The following is an 18,584-nucleotide window of genomic DNA, read 5'->3' on the forward strand; positions in this document are numbered from 1 at the left end:
GCTTATACAAGCCGGATATATTTAAGACACCATTACTTAACATTATTTGGGGGGAAAACTAACATACTTCACTGTTTGTCCACAGCTTTATTTTGTCGTCATGTTCACTGTATGTAGCGCATGCTGTGTGATTTTTTTGGTGTGAGATTTGCTGTCCTGTAGTTAGGAATGTAATGATACACTCTACCCACGATGCGATACGATTCACAATACTGGGTTCATGATACGATTTTTTCCAGATTTTTTAAACACAATTAAATTGAAGACAAATTATGACAAAGTTTCTTATTATTATTTCTCTTTAATAAAATACAATACTGTATTTGTGCTTATCTTTTATTTATCTAAATAATGATTGCCCTTTTATTTCTGAGGTAGGTACAAACTATGCAAAACAATGCTGCACATTTCCCTTTTTGTGTAAAAAAACTTAAATGAAATTTCAAAACAAATTCCACATTAAATAAATACATAAATAATACAAATAAAGAAAGTATTCTCACATAAATAAATTTGGCTGGAGAATTCCGAACCTGGCAACCCTGTAGTGAGGTAAACCAGGCGAGGTGAATAGTGCCAGTGCCCTTTGCTGTTTAAAGTGAATATTGATTCATTATACATGCAAACCAATTTGAATCGTTACACATGTGAATCGATTTTTAACTGTCTTGTGGTGCATCATTACATCCCTACCTGTAATAGTTCTTTGCTTGTCTAAAGCACTTCACAAATCCAGGTTTAAAACTTAAAGGAATACTTCAGTGTTTTTAATCTAATCCCTATGCACAACAGATGCAGTAGATAAGCAATTAAGATACTTTTTTATGCAATAAGAAAAACTGTCTATTTAACCGAACTATAAATGATGTCTAGGGCCTAATAAACAACTTAAGGTTTTTATGAGACGTTGTTGTAGAATGATTTTTAAATCGAGCTCTGTGTTCCTGATACACTATAGGTTTGTTCGTTTCTTTGTTTAATGCATGTGCAAAATTCTAAATAACCACAATAAATGTGTGAATAAATTGATGTTTAAGCCTAAAGGTTCAGGTTATTTGACTTGTACATAACAGTAGGCATATTGTATCTATCCTGCATGTTTATTCCAAAAAGCCTGGAGATATTGGAGGTGTGCCATGTTATATATTCTCTTTCATTTGCTAATTTTAGAGCAATAAACAGCAGTCAGTTTTGTGCCAGATTCTTCTACCCCACAAAACCAGATGTGAAAGTTTCGTACCCATTTACATTTTGGGCATTTAGCAGACGCCTTTATCCAAAGCGACTTACATTACAGTTACAGCAGTGGCGGCTGCTGGTCTTTCAGGGAGGGGAAGCTCATTGTCGGCTTACATCATAAAATTTGTCTTTCGACTTCACTCGCAAAATCTGCGATGGGACTGAAGCTCCCAGTGATTAAGTGAAGGTGTAGATCTCAAAATAGCTGTCAATCAAAACGGGATTCAGCCTTTCGACTGATCCTCCAATCATCTCGCAGAAGCTCAGCGTCCAGACCCGCCCACAGCTCCATTCACCCCCCGAGACGCTCAGCGTAATCGTGGCATTTATCCAATGACCGGCGAGTTTCGAAGCAATGAAAAAAACCATCCCATGCAGCCCCATTGAAGTGAATAGATGCTCAGCTTCTGCAGGCAAATGCATTGACGCTAAGGGAATGTATGAGAAGTTCGAGTCAGTCGATTTGTGTAGCTGATTCTGAACGAACTCATCTTTGAGATGAACGCGTTCCAACGCATTTGTAGTCAATGAATTGTTAACACAACTGTACATACTGTATTTGACCATTTAATTTTTGACATTTTAGGGGAAGCTGAGCTTCCCTTGCAGTCTTAGAGAAATCGCCACTGAGTTACAGTATACAGTCTGAGCAATTGAGGGTTAAGGGCCTTGCTCAAGGACCCAATAGCAGCAACCTGGCAGTGGTGGGGCTTGAACCAGCAACCTTCTGATTACTAGTCCAGAACTTATGATCAGTAATAATTAAGAGAGGTTTAGTTTTTTATGTTGTTCTTTTAATACATTGTCATGTTAAGCTTTCTTTAAAAATAAGCATTTTAGAATCTTTCGTAAAAGCTGGTTCTTACAATTTCTTTGTAGTAATTGCACATACACTACAGATTAAATTAAAAATTGAGGTATTCCTGTAATTATTCTATTGTCTGATTTGTAGTTCTGCATGCAAGGTGTGTTATTGTTTTAAATGGAAATGTCCCATCTTACTATGTTAACAGCTAAAATGACTTTAAAAAGAATCCTTAGAACTATTTATAAGGTTAAAACACACTAGCACACCAGAGCTGACATCTCGAACTCGTCGGTTCAAAACTCAGCTCTGCCATTCGGCTGGGCTGGGAAACCTACATGAACAACGATTGGCTGTTGTTCATGCAGGGTGGGAGCTGGATAGAGACTCCTCATAACTGATTTATGAAGGTAAAACACACTAGCACACCAGAGCTGACATCTCGAACTCGTCGGTTCAAAACTCAGCTCTGCCATTCGGCTGGGCTGGGAAACCTACATGAACAACGATTGGCTGTTGTTCATACAGGGTGGGAGACTCCTCATAACTGAGACAATTACGACCTCTGCACATTGGTGCCTGCACAGAGTCGAGGGATAACACGTTAATCAGGGTGTGGCTCTCCGTACACAAAGCTGATCTGCATATGAACTCACCTAGTGCAGGTGAAAAGATGCAGTCGGCTACTGCACACGTGTCGGAGGGCGCGTTTGTCAGTCTCACTGCAATTGGGTAATTGGATACACTGAAAGTCGCGAGAAAAGGGGAAAAATATTTTTCAACTGGGAAATCCACTTTACACAGATCAATCATGTAGCTGCTGATTTATGCTGTCACACAGATTTTTGGGACTCCCTGCATTGTTTACAGAGACACAGTGATGTCATTGGTTCAGTTCTCTCTGGCTTTTTCTCATAAGTAGTTTATCGGACAAATTAACCTATAACAAAAACAATCTTTCCCGCCACTGAAAAATATCTAAATGTCACTGTTCCCTTTTAAGATGAAACTGGTCATTCTTTGCTAATGACTTCCTGCATGCTGTGCTGCCCGTTTCGAAGGGCATACAAAGATAAAGTAAGCTGCTTTCTGTGTCAGCACTGAGAGAATGCAGGAAGGCCATTAGCCTAATAGGTTTACTGTAACCATATTTAAACATCGCTGATTGAAACATGCTCGAGAATAGTAAAAGTCCACAAGGGAGTATTTTAAAAACGCCTTCCTTTTTCTAGAACTGACCATAGAGATGGTTGATGAGAGTTGAGAAACTGTTATGTGGAAGTGTTGTGTTTTGTTTGGGATTTTTTTCCTTCGCTTCTTGGGAACATTCGTCCTCCTCTTAGCCTGGTCGTCATATATCATAAACACGGGCTGCATTTCCCACAGAGAATTTAGGCTAAACCAGGCTGTGCTTTTCCTGGCCTGCTGACAGCTACAGACTGAAAAGAGCATACTAGTCTCAAAGCTACTCGACATGCTAACTCAAAAAGAGAACTGTTTCTGTCTGTATAGACTGGATTTTTCTTGACTTATTGAACTTTATTTTGGTGTGGATTTGTTTTTGAATGGATATGTTTGCCATCTTATCATTATTTCATACTTAGTCACCCATAATGAAATGAAAACATGTTTTGTGAAGAATTAATTAAAAATCGAAAATGTTAATCTCCTGTACATCCTGTTTGCTTTGATTAACATTGGGTGTGTTTGAAAACCTAGTGCGCTCTCTACATACAGTAGACAGCATTTTACGTCATCCTACGCGCACTCCCCAGAAGAAGGCTGTTCGAAATCCTAGATGCCTTAGAATGCTATTTTAAGGGAATAACTAGGGGGAACATTCAATGCTGCCTTAGCGGCGAAGGCCACTTCCAGAGTGCATTTGTAGAGATGCCTGAAAATGGCAGTTCACAGATGTCTGTCCAGTCTAACTAAACCTAAGAGAATCTGACATAAAAAATTTGAAAAACTGCCCAAATCCAGGTGAACAAAGCTTGTAGAGATGACTCCAAGAACACATGCAGCTATGATGGCAGCCAAGGTGGCTTTTAAAAAGTATTAAATGAAGGGTCTGAATATTTTAGTGATTTCAGTTTTAGATTTTGGATTAATCTTTGTAAATCATCTAAAATCATGTTTATTCTGTCATTTTGGGTGATTAAATGTAAATAGATGAATAATAAATAAAATGGTCTGGTCAAGGGGTCTGAATACTTTCTGAATGCTCTGAATGTGTACGTGATCAAAGCAGTGGCCTTTTTCTTTTTTGACTTTTATCTGATCTTTTTTCCAGATTGGTGAGAGAGCAGAATTCCTGAACAAGTCAGCACAGAGAAGGTATTTGTTTATAAGTATTTAGATTTTAGAATTCATTAAAATTCTATTAATGTAGTATTATTATGTTACTTAAATAGGATGAGTAGGAAGTCGAGATACAGGTTAGTATGTACAGCATGTTGATTAGGGCTAATTAGAGAATCATAATAACTACAGTTATAAAAATACCTAATAGGAATGTCTTCATAGGACAGAAGTACTAACCTTCTAAATTATAATTTTTTTAATTACCAAAAGCTGCATTTAAGAATCTTGATGTAACACTTGTTTCTGGTACAGTGTTACTTTGAAACTTAACGTCAATTGGTTCTGGGAGTGGCGCTGAGTTTTAAAGGCATTGAGTTTCAAGGTATTTTTTTCCCATAAGGATGTATGAGAAACCTGTTAATGCGTTCCATGATCCAGTGGAACTGCATATATTTTAGGCTAACGTAAAATAATGGGGTTGTTTTTGACACTTATACACTGAAAATAACACAAATATATTATAAAAACACTCTTATAAATAAATATACACTGATCAGCCATAACATTAAAACCACCTCCTTGTTTCTACACCCACTGTCCATTTTATCAGATCCACTTACCATATAGGAGCACTTTGTAGTTCTACAATTACTGACTGTAGTCCATCTGTTTCTCTACATACTTTTTAGCCTGCTTTCATGCTGTTCTTCAATGGTCAGGACCCCCACAGAGCAGGTATTATTTAGGTGGTGGATGATTCTCAGCACTGCAGTGACACTGACATGGTGGTGGTGGTGTGTTAGTGTGTGTTGTGCTGGTATGAGTGGATAAGACACAGCAGCGCTGCTGGAGTTTTTAAATACTGTGTCCACTCATTGTCCACTCTATTAGACATTCCTACCTAGTTGGTCTACCTTGTAGATGTAAAGTCAGAGATGATCACTCATCTATTGCTGCTGTGGTCACATCAGTGGTCACAGGACGCTGCCTACAGGGCGCTGTGGGCTGGATATACCAGCATACCAGCACAACACACACTAACACACCACCACCATGTCCGTGTCACTGCAGTGCTGAGAATGATCCACCACCCAAATAATACCTACTCTGTGGTGGTCCTGTGGGGGTCCTGACCATTGAAGAACAGCATGAAAGGGGGCTAACAAAGCATGCAGAGAAACAGATGGACTACAGTCAGTAATTGTAGATTTACAAAGTGCTCCTATATGGTAAGTGGAGCTGATAAAATGTATAGTAAGTGTAGAAACAAGGAGGTGGTTTTAATGATATGGCTGATCAGTGTATATTTACAACTAAAAGGTTTTCAGATTTCTTTTGATTTTCAGTTGGCATGCAATGCCAGGATACTTATTTTAGACACATTATTGTTCCACTGTGGTTAAATATCTTGTTACTTTACAGCTACAGCCTTATCATGGGTACAGGAATGTAGTTTGTTTGTGTACTTAGCTGAGCCATCTTTGTTGAATCATCTTGCTGAATCATTTGAATACTATTTGCATCCTTACCATGGGCAATTTTCTTATCATCTTATCATGTGGGACAGATGGGAACAGAGAGCATAGCTGAACCACATGCAATACTTCATTTACTCACATGAATAGACATAGAATTTAACCTAGACAAAGGTTAAATCCTGGTGACACGTAAAACCAATTTACATCCATGGTTTTAGGGGTGATAACAACAGATAACATCACTAACGTCACTAACATCACGTTACTTTGTTGTGTCGTCAGTTCTGTAAAGGCATCTCACTCCCCCGTGGTGTCAAAGATTGATAACAGATTGGAGCAGTACACCACGGCTGTGCAGGTGAGTCTTACCATATCACGGACGGTCCTTCAGCTAATCTGGAACAGCAGGAAACATCAAAATGCTAAATAAACTTACTCTAGTATTACGTGAGACATTTCTGATTTAGCCTTACTGATATGATGTGAGCTTTTCCATGTGTGTCTGAGTTTGCCCCTCCAGCAAGAGAATAAACAGTGAATTAGTGGTTCTTTGAGGTACCACATATTTTCTCAGTGTGATAAAAGCCCTGCATGATAAACTATATAATCATGGATTTTGTCCAAATTATGTGGACACCTTTGTAGATATAACAGCCTTCATTTCTCTAGTAAGGCTTTCCATAAGATTTTGGAATTTATGCCAATTAGGTCAAGACGATGTTGGACGAGAAGGCTTGTCTCCCAGTCAACATTATGATTCATTCCAAAGGGGTTCCACTACACCAAACTCTTCAAATCATGTCCTAATAGACCTTGCTTGGTTAACAATTAGTTCTTTTTTTTGAAAGTTAAGTTCCAAAACCCTTGCCATGAGTTGAAAACATCTGATTTATTTAATGCCGCTCAGGTGGCGCAGCGGTAAAATACGCTAGCCTGCCAGAGCTGGGATTTCAAATACATCGTATTGAATCTCAGCTCTGACATCCAACGTTTGGCTGTTGTTCATCCAAGGAAGGAAAATGCCGGATAGGGTCCTCATAACTGATGCAATTACGACCTCTGCTGGCTGATTGATGGCGTCTGCACAGAGTAGAGGAACAATGTGATCAGGGTGTGGCTCTCCGTGCACAAGGCTGATCCGCCTATGAACTCGCCTCGTGCAGGTGAAAAGATGTAGTCGGCTAAAGCACACGTGTCGTAGGGGGCTTGTGTCAGTTCTCTCTCCTCAATCTGGGCGGGGGTCAGCACCAGTAGAGAGGAAGCATAACGCAACTGGGTAAAAATTGGACGCGCTAACAAATCGGGAGAAAAAGGGAGAAAATGCAAACATGATGGCGACACAGTGGCTCGATGGGTAGTACTGTTCAAATACCTGGGAGCGGTTCGGGTTCTTTTGGTGTGGAGTTTGCATGTTATCCCTGTTCCTCCGGGAGCTCTGGTTTCCTCCCACAGTCCAAAGACGTGCAGTCGGGTCAACTGGACATACTAAAATTACTGTGTGTGTGTGTGTTTCCTGCATTTTGCCCAGTGATTTGTTCCCATTGTGACCCTAAAACAAACAACATGAATGTAGCAATAGGTGTGACTCAAAGACTTAAACATAATAAGAACAATGACGGTATTTTTTGGCCATACTTTTGGCCATATTGTGCATCTCTAATTTAATATTAAGGATCAAAATAGCATCACTGCAGGATAATTCTTTCTTTGCCAGTATTATCGTTTAATCTATAGACACAGAAAATGCAAAAAAAGGAGGAATGAGAGGAATCTAAACAAAGAAGTCACTCCAGTAGATAAGGCACTACGGCTCTATGGAAATATAAACAAATCGAGAGTTTTGGGAATTAGAACCCTGGTAGCACACATGCACCCCCTCTATGAATTCAAGAGTATTTCTATTGGTTCCTAATTTTAACAAAAATGAGGAAAGTTATTGGGTGAAATGTTGATTCTTAGATTAACAGGTAACAGTGTTTTGAATCTTATTTACAGGAAAACTGTGTAAAATGTTTATAGAGATTGTGTTAAAAGAAAAAAAGCTTTAATATTCCCTTCATTTAATCCTGTCCCTCCATTTTAACAGACTAACAAGGAGGTGCGTTCACCTCGCTCGGGCACCATGGACCTTCCTACGGTGTCTGACGGAGTCCGCAATATTAAGAGCATGTGGGAGAGGGGCAACGTGTTCGGTTCCAACAGCAACACACCATCCAGCAACAAGGTCAGCAGCATTCATTCACACAGCTGGCCGGGGAGAGGGGAACCTCTTTCCTCTCGCACCTTCTTCCTGTGAACTTTGGCACTTTCAACTTTCACCCACGGTGAGTTTCTGTTCTCTGTGCAGGATGCAGCTGGAATAAAGGTGGGTGTCGCTGGCCGCATCAACGACTGGCTTACCAAAACCCCAGAGACGGGCAAGATGTCAGGAGGGAGACCTGTGGTATGAAGTGTTCATCACACCAGCTTCACGTCGCGTGTTTGCACGTGTTCAGGCTTGTATTCAGAAGATTAGGGCATAAGCAGAGATCCCAGCATGACAATCAGTCTAGCTGGTGCCACCTAGTGACGACGATTGGTATAATTGTTGAAATGGTGGGGTTAGCCAGGAAGGGCGATTTTAATTTACAGTACATTGGCTGTTTTGAAAAGATAGATACAAATTATACCTGGTATTTATGTTTGTCTAGAAAGTGTCTCCAGTGATCATGACTAATAGATTTTGTGACTGCCAGGGTGGTTGAATCTTTACACCTGTGCCATATACATAATTAGGCACCGAGAAGGGGTCCAGCAAGATCATCAAAACAAAGCTTTCTCATCAGACCAGAAAATCTGACTGCCCCTTAAAAATAAACATCATTAAGGCAACATTAAACAAACCATGCACATATTTAGATTTAGGGTTAATTTATTAAAACTTGCAAAACTTGTAGCATCAAGCCAGGGTGCAAACAGTGAGAAGTGTGTGTGTGTGTGTGTGTGTGTGTGTGTGTATCAAGCCACACTAATACTATTTACTAAACAGATTTCTTAAAATCTTAACTGTTGTGAATAATGCCTAGTTTACACTACACGATTTTTGCCCTGATTTTCGCTCACCGACTGGTTGAAGAGAGATATCTAGCATGTCAAATATCTGGATATGAGTCGGCCGACTGGCAATGAGTGAGGTGCAAACAGCCAATGAGAACGCAAGATACGAGGTGAGGGGAAACACAGGGGAGTTGGGACAGGGGCAGACTCTCAAGTTTTACAGTATTTCTGACCTTATCGTTCTCTACAAAACGTAACACCAACGTTGCATTGCAAAAAAATTATTATTAACCTCCAACTCACTATAGAACAATCCATGCTGGCCACGTAGCCAAATCCACTCAGATTCATTTATTTTTTCTCCTTGATTTTACGCTGCACATCAGCGCACAAACTTTGATCGCTCGCTACTTGTTTACGTGTATTTCTGGATGTGGTATCATTAAACCTTTCGTCACTTCTTGCGTGACAAAACGTAGTTTGGGAGACCAGAGAAGCTCGCCTGCGATTCTAGTTGGTGATAGATCGTGTAGTGTGAAACCCCCTATCGCTGATCAGTCTTGTAGTGTGAAATACACACCGACTTGAAAGACTCCCGATTACAAGAGATCCAGTTGTGTAGTGTGAACTGTACAGTGACCTGACGACTTGGAAAGTCGTGTAGTGTGAACTTGGCATAAGCAGCAGTCTAATGCGCTAGTTTACCTTTGACCTGATTGGGCATTCAACAGTCACAACTGGCCTTGTCTGAGGTAGCAAAGGCAGAATAGGGATTCATCTGCTTGACGCAGCAACAGCGACTCTTTGTGTCTTTTCGGCACTAGCGCCATCAAATCATCTGTACAGGAATCCGCTCCTGGCTGATGAAGTAGTCGATAGCTTACTGGTTTGGAGAAAGCATGTGAAAGCTCTCATTGACCAGCGAGGATACTTGTAGCAGTTGTAGCCTAGTGGTTAAGGAACTAGACTGGTAATCGAAAGGTCACTGGTTCAAGCCCCACCACTGCCAGGTTTTCACTGTTGAGCCCTTAAACAAGACCCTTAACCCTCAATTGCTTAGACTGTATACTGTCACAGTACTGTAAGTCGCTTTGGATAAAAGCGTCAGCTAAAAGCCGAAAATGTAAATGTTGTAGCAGAAGATTTGAAATGGGGATTGGACATTAATTCAGTTGCCTAAAGTAGAGAATTCTTATAGAATTAATATTATTATAATAATTATAATAAAAATAACAATAATAATAATAACAATACAGTTTGAAAAATTATTACCCTAGGGCGGTGAGAGGCATAGAAACGTATTTAAGGCAGCCAAAAAATTGTCCATTATACAGGTAAGTCAGCATTTCGAGCTAACATCTTTTTTTGTTTTAAAAATTTTAACATCTAAAACAATTTAAAACAATTTTTAAAATAATAGGGCAATTGTTCATCAGTGCGAATAAGCAAGAACTAAACATGGTTGAATTTATTTAAAATTCAAATAGTGACCTCTATGTGATCTTTTCAGCTATAACAACAGCCTTTTTTCTGAGGAAGCTTCTCACAAGACTTTAAAGTATGTGTGTGGGGATTTGTACCCATCCAGTCAAAGAAACATTTGTACAGCTGGGCACTGATGTTGGTCGAGAAAGCCTCAATTGATGTTTCAGTTCATTCTGAAGCTGTTCAGTGGGGCTGAGATCAGGGCATTGTGCAGGGCACTGGAGTTTTTTTAAACCAAACATTTCTTCATGTCTTCATGAGATTGCTTTGTGCAAGGGGTACAATCAGGTGGAACAGGAATGGGCCTTCCCTAACATGTTGCTGCAAAGTTGGAATCATATCATTTATTTTATATCATATTAAGAACTGTTGTGGCTGAAACACATACATTTGAACAATAAAAGGGTGTCCCAATACTTTTCCTTTGTTTGTTTGTTTATTAGGATTTAACATCCTGTTTTACACTTTGGTTACATTCATGACAGAAACTGTAGTTACTCGTTACACAAGGTTCATCAATTTACAAGTTTAATGTCAAACACAGTCATGGACAATGTTGTATCTCCAATTCACCTCACTTGCATGTCTTTGGACTGTGAGAGGAAACCGGAGCTCCCGGAGGAAACCCACACAGACACGGGGAGAACATGCAAACTCCACACAGAAGGGAACCGGACCGCCCCACCTGGGGATCGAACCCAGTACCTTCTTGCTGTGAGGCGACAGTGCTACCCACTGAGCCACGGTGCCGCCTCCAATACTTTTTAATGCATCAATGACATTCTTACATTCTGAACAGATACCAGAAGCGCTTATGAATATGCATCTTTGAGTTTTCATCCATTCTGTGAAAGTGTTTGTAATGCACTGACATAAAGTACTGAATGAAATTCACTTTGATGTCGTATATACTAAGTGTTTTCTCTGTCTGTCCTGTGTTAGCTTAAATTTCCCCCTGTCGCCTAGAGCATCCTCTCAGCCCTGATTTCCTCTGGGCTCTTGTCCTCTGTCCCTCTTCTGCTCTGTCTGTACTTATGACCAGGTAGGACTGATGTCTCTGCGTCTTTCTCTCTTTCTCTCTCAGCATTCCTTCTGAATAACCATATTGTGTTGGTCTGTCAGTTAAACTGTTAATGTGTATTGATTGTGTAATTGACATCACGTCTTCTGTACCCGCTCCAGGACCTGAAACCTGGCGATGTGACCGGCAAGCGCAGTCTATGGGAAAACAAAAGCTCCTCAGCTACCAAGGTAACCGACTAAACAACTATTTTTACATCCGTCTTTCTTGCCAGAGCTGAAATATAAAGTTGTTCCACAGGCTAAAAATGCCCTGCATGTTTTCATAACCCATTTGGAATGCCATTAAGGGACTATGTCTGGGTCGTAAAAGTCATAATATCAGTCCCCAGTAGTCTCAGATAATAAACAGTGATAAGAAATGAGCATTGGCAGTGAGCCGAGCAGTATTAATGTATGTTTTTGTTTAAAGACCTCTTCCTGCTAGTTCTTTTCAGATTTGGGCTCCTTGTGGAGGTAAATGTTACTTAATCACAGAAAGATTCACAGTGATTGATAATGCGCTTATCACCAAGCAGATTACTTTCTGGTTCTGATTTAAGATGCTAAATAAATATGACTAATTTGCATGTGCAATCTAAGATTAACTGCATAAAAGATAACACCAGTAAATAATGTGCACATAGTGATGAAAGATCTGTCTGCATTGACATTTTCCTGTTTTTTTCACATTATTATGTATGTTTCAAATGATGTATTCAGTCATTCTTAAAGACCATCAAATGCCACCTTGTCTAATTTTCAGAACTTATGAACATTGCGAGTCAGAAAAATATGTTTTTTTTTCTATGCCAAAATTATCCAATATGTTGCCATGTACTCCTATAGCACACCTTTATGTAAGAATAATGATGTAACTGCTGAATCCGATTCATTTGTAAATCCTTAAAAACAAAGGATTCATTTATCTACCAGTTTAAGCTTTACCTTTAAAGCTGGGTTGTCTCAGAAAAGTCTCAGAGTCCCACGTTGCACTATCAGCCTGGTTGGGCGCTCTGCTGAAGCATTTGGTCATGTCTGAGCTGGAAAGGTTAAATAAGGAATCACCTTCCAGCCGCTGCAACAGTGACTCCTAGTGTCTGGTTGAGGTGGCGGCACATTGTGTTTTTCAGTAAAGCTCTTTGTGTGCGCCCAGCAGTAGCACACCAGCGCTGGGATTCTAAACCCACCGAGTTTGAATCTTAGCTCTGCTACTTGTCGGATTGGCGCCCTATCTAGGAAGCAGTAGATTTAGATGCCTTTACTTATTATAAACTTTGTGTTGTGGTTTTTTTTTACCTTATTGAAGCCCCTTACAGCTGCAATTACAGCTGCATGTCTTCTTGAATACATCTGTACAATCTTTGCCCATCTAAATGTGGGTAGTTTATCCCATTCTTCATGGCAGATCCTCTCAGGGCCTCATATTGGATGGCAAGCGATGCATGTTGGATGAACTGCCATTTTTAGTTTAATGTTGAATAGGGTTTAAGTCTGGGCTTTGGCCTTGGATTTGGCCTTAAATCCACTGTGAGAGGTGAATGTGTCACATCACAGTGTTTTGAACCTTTCTTTAAATGAGGCCGTCAAAGTGCTCATTCTAACTGTCCACTATTGAAAGCATTTACAATGGGCAAGCAGGCATCCCAACCCAGGTCATATTAAAGCAGTTTTTAAAATTAACTACAAATAGCGCTCAGGTGGTGCAGCGGGATATTCCGCTTGCACACCAGCACCGAGTTTCTAAACTCCTCGGTTCGAAACTCTGTGTTGCCTCCGGTCGGCTGGGCGCCATCTAGCAGATACTAATTTGCCACCAAATCTGCAGGGTGGGGGCCGGACTATGTGTGGGTGGTGGGTCTTCATACGCTGTGTAAGGACCCTGATTGGCGGAACAGTCGCCTGTGCAGAATGCATGGGCGAGAAGAGGAGGGCTGTGCACGTGTAGGAAGAGGCGTGTTCACAGACGTGCTCTCCTCAGATGCAATCTGGTATCTCTCAGCAGCGGAAGACAAAATTTAGTGCGCTAAATTGGAAGGAAATCGGAGAGAAAATGCATTAAAAAAATTACCTACAAATAATTAAATGAAGCTTAAAAATAAAGATAGTGCACATTGTTATCAAGTTTGCATGTGCTTTACTCACACAAAACCTTACTAAATAAGAGCCTCTGTTATATAATGCCTTTCACTTTTACCTTGCTCTTGCTTTCTCATTGTGTCTCTGACTCACTGGCTTACTGGAATGTGGGGCAGATGGGGTGGTGGGAGGGGGGTTTGGAATGCTACATCATAGGTGGTCACTAAAATAGGCTGCAAGCACTTTTCAAAGTTTGTTTTTTAGGGACACACGTTTTTACATCTGGATAACATCCAATTTCCACAAGTGTTTTATTTTGTACTCTTTTATTATCTCTACTTTGCGCGCACACACACACACACACACTCATAAGTACATGGACAAACAAATTATGCAGGTCATTCTATTTAAATACAACCCCTCGTAGGTGGATCTGGCATATGTGCAAAAACACTAACTCATATTAGTCCCTTTGTGAGGTATTTCTATTGACCTTGTTTTACTGTGTATAATAATAAGAAATATAATAATACACGTTAGAACCGAAAGGATGTGGACACTCCTCCTCATTATTGAGTTCAGTGTAAGCCACACCTATTGCTAACAGGTGTATACAATTACGGAATTGTACAATGCTTTAAACTTGGTGGGAACAGTGTGGGAAAGGTGCTTTGCTGTTCCAGCATGACTGTGCACTCTTTTTTGTCGAGTTTGGTGTAGAGGAACTCTGCACAGAACCCTGACCTTAACCCCTTGGGCCCAAATTCCCACAGATAAACATCAAATTCCCACAGATAAACATCAAAGCCTTTCCAGAGGAGCATTGGCCTTTATAGCTGCACATGGTTGATGGAATATAAACACCTTCAGTCTCTGATAATTCCCTGTTAATACCCAGTTTCCTCATCACATGACATTAAGCAATATATAATGGCGTAATGCCAACTATCACACCAACACATGTAAAGCCAACTATCACACAAACACATACACTGATCAGCCATAACATTAAAACTACCTCCTTGTTTCTACACTCACTGTCCATTTTATCAGCTCCACTTACCATATAGAAGCACTTTGTAGTTCTACAATTACTGACTGTAGTCCATCTGTTTCTCTGCATACTTTTTTTGCCTGCTTTCACCGTGTTCTTCAGTGGTCACGACCCCCACAGGACAACCACAGAGCAGGTATTATTTAGGTGGTGGATCATTCTCAGCACTGCAGTGACACTGACATGGTGGTGGTGTGTTAGTGTGTGTTGTGCTGGTATGAGTGGATCAGACACAGCAGCGCTGCTGGAGTTTTTAAATACCGTGTCCACTCACTGTCCACTCTATTAGACACTCCTACCAAGTTGGTGCACCTTGTAGATGTAAAGTCAGAGACGATCACTCATCTATTGCTGTTGTTTGAGTTGGTCATCTTCTAGATCTTCATCAGTGGTCACAGGACGCTGCCTATGCGCTGTTGGCTGGATATTTTTGGTTGGTGGACTATTCTCAGTCCAGCAGTGACAGTGAGTTTATAAACTCCAGCAGCGCTGCTGTGTCTGATCCACTCATACCAGCACAACACACACTGACACACCACCACCATGTCATTGTCACTGCAGTGCTAAGAATGACCCACCACCCAAATAATACCTGCTCTGTAGTGGTCCTGGGAGAGTCCTGACCATTGAAGAACAGCATGTACAAAGCATGTAGAGAAACAGATGGACTACAGTCAGTAATTGTAGAACTACAAAGTGCTTCTATATGGTAAGTGGAGCTGATAAAATGGACAGTGAGTGTAGAGGTGGTTTTAATGTTATGGCTGATCAGTGTATAATGCCAACTATGAAATGTCTTTTAAGCAAAGTCAAAGGGCTGATTGTGCCTGGAAGCAGGTGCAAACATCCCTGGTCTGTATACATATCATCTGTGTTTAAAATCGCCGACTGCTTACTGAATTCAGTATATACTGTATACTGCACCCTGGTCCCCATAGCATGCAGTATGCTATGAAAATTTTTCATGTTGTGTTGCATGATGGGATGCAATACCTCACAAAGATAGCTCTGGTCCCATACTGGATATTTTGGCTGAAGCAGTACATCATGCAGGTATCTTTCACATACTGGAAAAAATCATTTTGGTCGCATACTGTATGCTGCATACTGATTTAAGGCCCTAATAAGACATGAGTAGTGTGTAGTAAGCTATTTTAATCACAAATGCCCAACTTCGACTTGTCTAGATTGGCTAGATTAATAGAGATAGACAAGAATAATATGACTACTGTACAGAAAGCAGCTCCAAATGTGTGGTCATAGATTCCTGGTCACAGATGGCAATGTCGTTGTTTTGAGATCAGTTGTTTATTAGGGCAAGCGTGTTGCTGTTGTTGTACATCATAGTGTTACATGGACCTGGTCACAGAAATTCAATCAGCCCTGGAAATGTTTTCATGCATACAGTACATACCTAATCCTAACCCTAACCTTAACCCCAGTCCCCAAAAGAAAATATGTTTTTGTAGTTTTTCCAAAAAATACATATTTTCTTATTGTTCAGTTATTACCTTAGTGTTTACTCATATTACATATGAGGGTATCTAGTCCCAGCAAAGAGCTAAAAACATGCCCACACACAGAGGCTGTCAGACATATCCGGAACAGCTGCCAATCCAACAGATATGATCGGCTCGTAGCTAAAGCAGCACGCCTACAGCCCTGACTCTCCTGTGTAAAGCCTCGTGTTTGTACAAGGATGATGTTCCACAGATAAAACCAGACCGTCATGATGTGTATTTGGATGCTCTATCTTTGGCCGTCTCTGGTGAGAGGTAGCGCTGGCATGTGTTAAGGCCAGGCCAAGGCTGAGCTTCACCGCATGCTGCAGTCATGGCCTGAGCTGTTTGAGCTCTTCTTAATGCTGGTGTAAAGAGCATTAATAAAGTTAAAGCTGTGCTAGTGGTGACACACTGATGGGACAAACCCATCAGAACGTCGTGTTAGATTTAGCAATGCTCTATGGACCACTTTGCAAGGCAATGGTGACCTCCTTACGATGGCAGCTTTGATCTTCTGATCTCTATGGAATTCCAAATCAGGAAATAACTACAATGTAATACATGCAGCCACTTAAGTTCCCTTACTCAGTTCTTCAAATAAAATGTATCCTTTAATACTTTTAAATGTAGTCCACCAGCTAAGGCAGTACAGTTAGGATTTTTCAGCTTGGGAAAATATAGTGGTAATCAGGGCCCACAATTTACCAACCAAGTTCAAAGAACTGCCTGTGGATCTCCACAATCAAATTGTGGCAAGACATAGATCAGGGCAAGGATATAAACAACCTCTAAGGCTTTGAGTTTTTTTTTCCAGAACCACAGTGGCTTTAATGATTTTAAAATGATAGAAAATTGACAACTTGAACCTTCTGTGCAGGAAGGGCCTTGGTAAGGTAGGAAAGAACCCAACAGTCACTAGTAGAGATATGTTTCATAGTGTGTAGAGACCACAAAATAAATAAAGCTAATATGGGTGTAGTGCAAATACATGAAGGTGCAGGATGAAGTTTTACAGGAGCAAGATGTATTTCATTCCAAGGTGCTGGCAATTTAGCATTGAAGTTGGTCATGTTTGCATTTGTGAAATGCAGGGACATTATGGGTAATTTGTTTTTATTTATCATAGTCAAAACAATTGACCAGTGAACCACTGACCAGGCTTATAGTTTCAAAACTAAACAAGCACTTGAACCAAACATGATGGAACTTTTGATTGAAATGTTGGGTAAGGTAATAACTGTTCAGTCTGGACACTTCCTTACTGAGCCTCTCTCCTCTCTTTCTCCTTCTCTCACACTTTGAACTTCATTTAGGTGGCGAGCAGAGGAGAGAGCAAATCTTTTGCCAATGGTAAGTGAATTTAATTGTTTTACTGGTTTTACATGGTCTGTAAGGGTTCAGATCTGAACCATGACAGTGGGCATGGCAAATTTGCCACCACCGTCTGCACTCACATATCTGAAATCAGTGTTTAGTTTAATAAAGCTGTAGCTCATCACCAGCTTCTACCTAGGAGAATTTTGACTTCGCATATGGTCCCTATAAGTTCTGATAATGTAAACACCCTGTTTAAATTTTTTGGGGTTTTAAGTGGTAAAAACACAGAAAAAAATGATAATAACAGAAATGTTCATGCACAGTGTAGTGTTCATGGTTGCTGCTATAATTAGAAATGTATTTAGTTAGTAAATTAAACAAATATTTTAGTGTGCACTTGTGTCATACGTAATTTACAAGGATTTTAACATCATATTTTACACTTTGGTTACATTCATGACAGGAACGGTAGTTACTGGTTACACATGATCCATCACTTCAAGTTCAGTGTCAAACATCTCCAATTAACATAACTTACATGTCTTGAAAATAGGAGAACCCTAAGGAAACCTACCCAGACATGGGGAGAACATGCTAACTCCACACAGAAAGGACCCAGATCACTCTACCTGGGAATTAAACCCAGGACCTTCTTGCTGTGAGGTGAATTTAAAATTAACAGGTCAAATACAGCTCATTCATTTATTCAGTTTATGTTTTACCAATGCTTTATCCTAGTCAGGGTTGTGGTGGGTCTGATTTAAAGGAAGGCAGGAAACACCCCGTACAGGTTGCCAGTCCATCACACACACACTTAGGGCATATTTAGTAGTGCCAATTAACCTGACTGCATGTCTTTGGACTGTGGGGGGGAAACGAGAGAAAACCCAAACGGACACTGGGAGAACATGCAAACTCCACACAGAAATGACAAAGAAAGGACCACACAGAATCAAACCCTGGCCCTTCTTGCTGTGAGGTGACAGTGTTACCCACTGTGCCACCGTGCAATTAAACTTTCATTCAGTTTCCCTGTATAGATGTCATATTATTACACACCGTGCCTTCCTGATTTATTCTGGTCGGGGTGTCTAAACTTTTGCATAAGCTGTAAAAGGCAAGTCCTGCCCGATGCATCAGAACCTCATATAAAAAGGGCGACATCATCCAAGTCCCACAATTCCATGCCCGCACCTTGGCCTGGGAATCTAGGCCAACTCTAAAAT

General features: G+C 40.4%; 1 protein-coding gene across 3 annotated transcripts in view; it reads left to right on the forward strand.

The window, feature by feature from the left end:
- cald1a (caldesmon 1a) overlaps positions 1-18,584 on the forward strand; it is a 117,263-nt gene that overhangs the window by 95,590 nt on the left and 3,089 nt on the right. For all 3 annotated transcript variants that reach the window (XM_062996215.1, XM_062996206.1, XM_062996224.1), the window contains 6 exons: positions 4,338-4,381; positions 6,109-6,184; positions 7,913-8,050; positions 8,174-8,269; positions 11,530-11,598; positions 17,355-17,391. In XM_062996215.1, coding sequence (XP_062852285.1) covers positions 4,338-4,381; positions 6,109-6,184; positions 7,913-8,050; positions 8,174-8,269; positions 11,530-11,598; positions 17,355-17,391 — 460 coding nt within the window. The remainder of the gene's footprint in view (positions 1-4,337; positions 4,382-6,108; positions 6,185-7,912; positions 8,051-8,173; positions 8,270-11,529; positions 11,599-17,354; positions 17,392-18,584) is intronic.

This window comes from Trichomycterus rosablanca, chromosome 1 (genome assembly GCF_030014385.1).
Source record: "Trichomycterus rosablanca isolate fTriRos1 chromosome 1, fTriRos1.hap1, whole genome shotgun sequence".
NCBI lineage: Eukaryota > Metazoa > Chordata > Actinopteri > Siluriformes > Trichomycteridae > Trichomycterus > Trichomycterus rosablanca.